This window comes from Nanorana parkeri, unplaced genomic scaffold (assembly GCF_000935625.1).
Source record: "Nanorana parkeri isolate BGI_ZX_2015 unplaced genomic scaffold, ASM93562v1 scaffold2031, whole genome shotgun sequence".
NCBI classification, from domain to species: Eukaryota; Metazoa; Chordata; class Amphibia; order Anura; family Dicroglossidae; genus Nanorana; species Nanorana parkeri.
In genome coordinates, this window is record NW_017308299.1 from 42,903 (window position 1) to 48,510 (window position 5,608).

At 56.3% G+C, this 5,608-nt stretch overlaps 1 protein-coding gene across 1 annotated transcript in view; it reads right to left on the reverse strand.

Moving 5' to 3' along the window:
• PDPR (pyruvate dehydrogenase phosphatase regulatory subunit) overlaps window positions 1–5,608 on the reverse strand; it is a 14,892-nt gene that overhangs the window by 1,227 nt on the left and 8,057 nt on the right. The window contains exons 9-16 of the mRNA XM_018572436.1: window positions 4,997–5,207; window positions 4,763–4,887; window positions 2,476–2,631; window positions 2,003–2,136; window positions 991–1,139; window positions 785–897; window positions 151–245; window positions 1–67 (exon numbers count right to left, since the gene is read on the reverse strand). Coding sequence (XP_018427938.1) covers window positions 1–67; window positions 151–245; window positions 785–897; window positions 991–1,139; window positions 2,003–2,136; window positions 2,476–2,631; window positions 4,763–4,887; window positions 4,997–5,207 — 1,050 coding nt within the window. The remainder of the gene's footprint in view (window positions 68–150; window positions 246–784; window positions 898–990; window positions 1,140–2,002; window positions 2,137–2,475; window positions 2,632–4,762; window positions 4,888–4,996; window positions 5,208–5,608) is intronic.

Below are 5,608 nucleotides of genomic sequence, written 5' to 3' on the forward strand. Positions count from 1 at the left end.
AGCCCGGCTCTCCCGTGTGCGTCATACTCATGACGCGGATACCGTTGGCGTAGCCCACGCTCATCTCCTGTGCAGAGATAAAGACGCAATGCTTAGAGTACAGACGGAGAGCTCTGAATCAGTGATGACACACCTCCCCGGAAGCCTCACCTTACAGAACATAGACGGGAAATGGTCGGGGGTCATTGGAGTGTAAGACAGCTCAGACAGTACATCCATGGCACGGGGGCCAATCAGGTTCAGAGCTGCAAAACAAGAGCCGTGATGAATGGAGGAGGAAGTGAAATCCCGGAGTACCCGGCTGAGCCCCAGAGGAGGAAGTGAAATCCCAGAGTACCCGGCTGAGCCCCGGAGGAGGAAGTGAAATCCCAGAGTACACGGCTGAGCCCCGGAGGAGGAAGTGAAATCCCGGAGTACCCGGCTGAGCCCCTGAGGAGGAAGTGAAATCCCCGAGTACCCGGCTGAGCCCCGGAGGAGGAAGTGCAATCCCCGAGTACACGGCTGAGCCCCAGGAGGAGGAAGTGCAATCCCCGAGTGCACGGCTGAGCCCCGGAGGAGGAAGTGAAATCCCGGAGTACCCGGCTGAGCCCCGGAGGAGGAAGTGAAATCCCCGAGTACCCGGCTGAGCCCCGGAGGAGGAAGTGAAATCCCCGAGTACCCGGCTGGGCCCCGGAGGAGGAAGTGAAATCCCCGAGTACCCGGCTGAGCCCCCTGCATCCTGTATGGGAGATCTGCAACATCTGCGGAATGGATGGTAACGGCGGATATAGATGGCGTGCCCTACCTGTGTACTTCCAGGTGACGTCCTCCAGCAGCAGGTCGCTGTCGGTGGGCATGTGCTGCCTCAGCCAGGACCAGCAGTGGACTTGCTGATCCGTAGGGGAGATCATGAAGAATCTGGAAGAGAAGGACAGGTCACCGTACTGAGACATGGAAGACCCCGCAGCCACTGACCCCTCTCCGCCATCATAGGGGGACCCCCCCGCTCACCTGCGCTTATTGAGCCGCACCATACTGCAGTCGTTCTCGTACCCTCCGCGCTCGTTCAGCATGCCGGTGTGCACTATGTGCCCCACGGGGACATTCAGGTCATTGGAGAAGAGATACTGCAGGATTGCCAGCGCCTGGTCCCCTGGAGACTGACAGACACGTCCCATATTAATACTACAGACAGTGAGCCGGAGGCGGCCAATCAGGATCTCAGCCCGGGAACATGTGGGAAAGGAACTAGCCAGACAAGACTAAAGAGAACCGGTCAGAGTCTCGTGGGCCTGTAGAGTACACCATGCCCAGCGTGCATGGAAAACGCCCAATCTGTCCTCATGTCCCCTCTGCCAATGGGGAGCTTCTACAGGCCATCTGCATATATGCAAATTAGGCAAATTACAGCGGAGTAACAGTGGCCCGTGGCCCCAATCTGACGCCCGATCTGGGTAATGAGGTATTTAGATATCTGCCACCCTTGGAGAGTTCAAGCCTTGTGATCCCGGGGCGGTAATGTCACTGGCGGTGTTGCTGAATGGAGTCATCTCCAAAGATCCAGAATCGGGCCGGCTCTCCAGAATCGGGCCGGCTCTCATTGGGCCTCATTTGCATAGTCGCAAGTTGGCAAAAAGGTTGTTTAGGGTCTGTCAGTAAAGTGCAGGAGACACTGAGAACATGACAGGTACTCTTTACTGGCAGCATTCTATATGTAACAAGGGGAGGAAACAAAGCTGAATCACATGCAGTTTGCACCAATATAGCCGCTTCCGCGGTGACCGCCCAGTGATATGCAAATTAGCCAATGTGGGTGTGTCCTGCTCCTCATCTCTTCCCCAACACCCCAAAGCGAGGAATCGATGAGGAGGAAGCGAGAAGAGGAAGTTTGGGGCGATCGACAGCTAAAAATAAAAAGACTTACAGGAATCTGACGAGCGAGACGGCACAGAAAGAGAGAAACAGAGAAGATGAAATCGGCGCACGGACGCGCAGTGCGGTCAGGGCGGCGGGCGGTACTCACGCTGATCTCGAACTTGGTGAAGGACGACATGTCGATGACGCACACGGCCTCCTTACAGCACTTCACCTCCGAGCCGACAATATCGAACCAGTCCGGCTTGTAGAAGGTTTTACTCTGATTCAGGGCCAGCAGGTCTGCGGACAAAGGACGCCTCTGATCAGTGACAGCGGATTGCTCCACCTCCTTTACGCGCTACCTCGGGAGGTAGGAGGCGGCTTAAATACTCTGGAAACGTCTCATGGCAATGGCTATCTGTATATAATTGCAGAGTGCAGCATACAGTAAGACCTCAATGTCCGGCTGTAGATTGTGTAGAGCGCCCCCCAGCCACAGCAGAAGCCACTGCAGATAAAAGGCCGCTGAGCTCCATATGAAAGCAGCGGCCTATCTGCAGCAGTCCATCATGCCCCATTGTAGTTCACCCACGCCTCTGCCGTCCCTGAGGAGGGAGAACGAGCATTGGCGCCCCTCACCTTTTCCAGGAGGTACAAAATATTTGGCCCTCTCGAAGCCGTGCTTCTCCATCCACCGGGCTCCCTGGGTATCGAGCCGGTCATAGAGGGGGGAGGTGCGCAGCTGTCGTCCGGTCTGGAAGTCCCATCGCGGCACCTTCAGATCGTAGATCAGAGCTAGAAGAGAAATATCCGGAAGATGGTCAACGAGAATCTGTTGTTTTTTAAACGCTGAGGAATCGGAGGGTTCAGATGGTTGAGAGATCTGAGGGTTCAGGGATCAGAGGGTTCAGGGATCAGAGGGTTCGGGGATCTGAGGGTTGAGGGATCTGAGGGTTCAGGGATCTGAGGGTTCAGGGATCTGAGGGTTCAGGGATCTGAGGGTTCAGGGATCTGAGGGTTCAGGGATCTGAGGGTTCAGGGATCTGAGGGTTCAGGGATCTGAGGGTTCAGGGATCTGAGGGTTCAGGGATCTGAGGGTTCAGGGATCTGAGGGTTCAGGGATCTGAGGGTTCAGGGATCTGAGGGTTCAGGGATCTGAGGGTTCAGGGATCTGAGGGTTCAGGGATCTGAGGGTTCAGGGATCTGAGGGTTCAGGGATCTGAGGGTTCAGGGATCTGAGGGTTCAGGGATCTGAGGGTTCAGGGATCTGAGGGTTCAGGGATCTGAGGGTTCAGGGATCTGAGGGTTCAGGGATCTGAGGGTTCAGGGATCTGAGGGTTCAGGGATCTGAGGGTTCAGGGATCTGAGGGTTCAGGGATCTGAGGGTTCAGGGATCTGAGGGTTCAGGGATCTGAGGGTTCAGGGATCAGAGGGTTGAGGGATCAGAGGGTTCCGAGATCTGAGTGTTGAGGGTTCAGAGATCAGAGGGATGAGGGATCAGAGGGTTGCGAGATCTGAGGGTTGAGGGATCAGAGGGTTGAGGGATCAGAGGGTTGAGGGATCAGAGGGTTGAGGGATCAGAGGGTTGAGGGATCAGAGGGTTCCGAGATCTGAGGGTTCAGGGATCAGAGGGTTGAGGGAACAGAGGGTTCCGAGATCTGAGGGTTCCGAGATCTGAGGGTTCCGAGATCAGAGGGTTGAGGGATCAGAGGGTTGAGGGATCAGAGGGTTGAGGGATCAGAGGGTTGAGGGATCAGAGGGTTGAGGGATCAGAGGGTTGAGGGATCAGAGGGTTCCGAGATCTGAGGGTTCCGAGATCTGAGGGTTCCGAGATCAGAGGGTTGAGGGATCAGAGGGTTGAGGGATCAGAGGGTTGAGGGATCAGAGGGTTGAGGGATCAGAGGGTTGAGGGATCAGAGGGTTGAGGGATCAGAGGGTTGAGGGATCAGAGGGTTCCGAGATCTGAGTGTTGAGGGTTCAGAGATCAGAGGGATGAGGGATCAGAGGGTTGCGAGATCTGAGGGTTGAGGGATCAGAGGGTTGAGGGATCAGAGGGTTGAGGGATCAGAGGGTTGAGGGATCAGAGGGTTGAGGGATCAGAGGGTTCCGAGATCTGAGGGTTCAGGGATCAGAGGGTTGAGGGATCAGAGGGTTCCGAGATCTGAGGGTTCCGAGATCTGAGGGTTCCGAGATCAGAGGGTTGAGGGATCAGAGGGTTGAGGGATCAGAGGGTTGAGGGATCAGAGGGTTGAGGGATCAGAGGGTTGAGGGATCAGAGGGTTGAGGGATCAGAGGGTTGAGGGATCAGAGGGTTGAGGGATCAGAGGGTTGAGGGATCAGAGGGTTGAGGGATCAGAGGGTTGAGGGATCAGAGGGTTGAGGGATCAGAGGGTTGAGGGATCAGAGGGTTCCGAGATCTGAGGGTTCAGGGATCAGAGGGTTGAGGGATCTGAGGGTTGAGGGTTCAGAGATCAGAGGGTTGAGGGATCAGAGGGTTCCGAGATCTGAGGGTTCCCGAGATCTGAGGGTTCCGAGATCTGAGGGTTGAGGGATCAGAGGGTTGAGGGATCAGAGGGTTGAGGGATCAGAGGGTTGAGGGATCAGAGGGGTCCGAGATCTGAGGGGTCAGGGATCAGAGGGTTGAGGGATCTGAGGGGTCAGAGATTGGACCTTCAGAAGTCACATGACGTAACTGTCCTTTATTCGGAGCACGTCGGTGAGATTCCCATTAGCGGGGCCTATTATAAAGGATTGGACTCGATACCGATGGTGGAAATATGAGTCCGGAGCCGGCCGCGGGGGAAGGGGCCCCTCAAAGTGCTGCGACTTCATAACAGACAGAACTCTCCGGCCGCTGGATTCCCGGAGACGCAGACCTGACCCAGAGATGGTCACATGACCAGATCTGCGTACCCTACATACTTACGCATGACCTCCATCACTCGGTGCCGCAAGAAAGTCCTGCTGCTCTGGAGGGCCCCAAAGCGCTTGATGTCCAGGGGCCACACGTTATCTTGTGGGTAACCATTGACCATCCATTCCGCGAGGAACCTGGAGGAGAAGAGGAACAAACATCACAGCTGGAATCTCATCCATCGGACATATTAATGACCTCACTGGATGGACAGGAAATGGGAGGGGCAATACAAGCGGTACGCACCTGCCAGCTCCGCCTCCCAGCGAGCAGCCCTGAGAGTTCATCCCGGCCAACACGAAGTACTTGGACAGCGTAGGGCTCTCGCCCATCACACAGCGCATATCGGGGGTGAAGGACTCCGGGCAGCTGACCAGGCGTAAGATCTCCAGCGCTTCCAGGGACGGCATGCGGCGCAGCAGAGCGCTGAGTAGAGGTTCTGCGAGCCAATTAGAGAGGAGTTACAAAATCCGATGGCCAATGCCACAACTCCCATCTCTCCCCTCTGCCTCGGCACCCCTCCCCCTCCAAACTCCTCCCTCTGAACTTCTCTCCCTGCACCTCCCACTATGCCTCAGCACACCTCCTCCTTCACTCCCTGCCCCCACCGAACCCCTTCCCTCCAAATCCCTTTCTCTGTGCCTTTGAACTCCTCCCCCTCTACACCCCCTGAACCCTAACTCCTAAACCCCAACAATCCTCCTCCTCTGCACCCCTCCCCCTGCATATCCAAATATCTTCCCCCTCCAAACTTCTCTCCATACCCCTCCCACTATGCCTCAGCACCCCTACTCCTTCACTCCCTGCCCCCACCTCTGCACCCCTTTCTCTGTGCCTTATGCACTCCTGCCCCTCCTA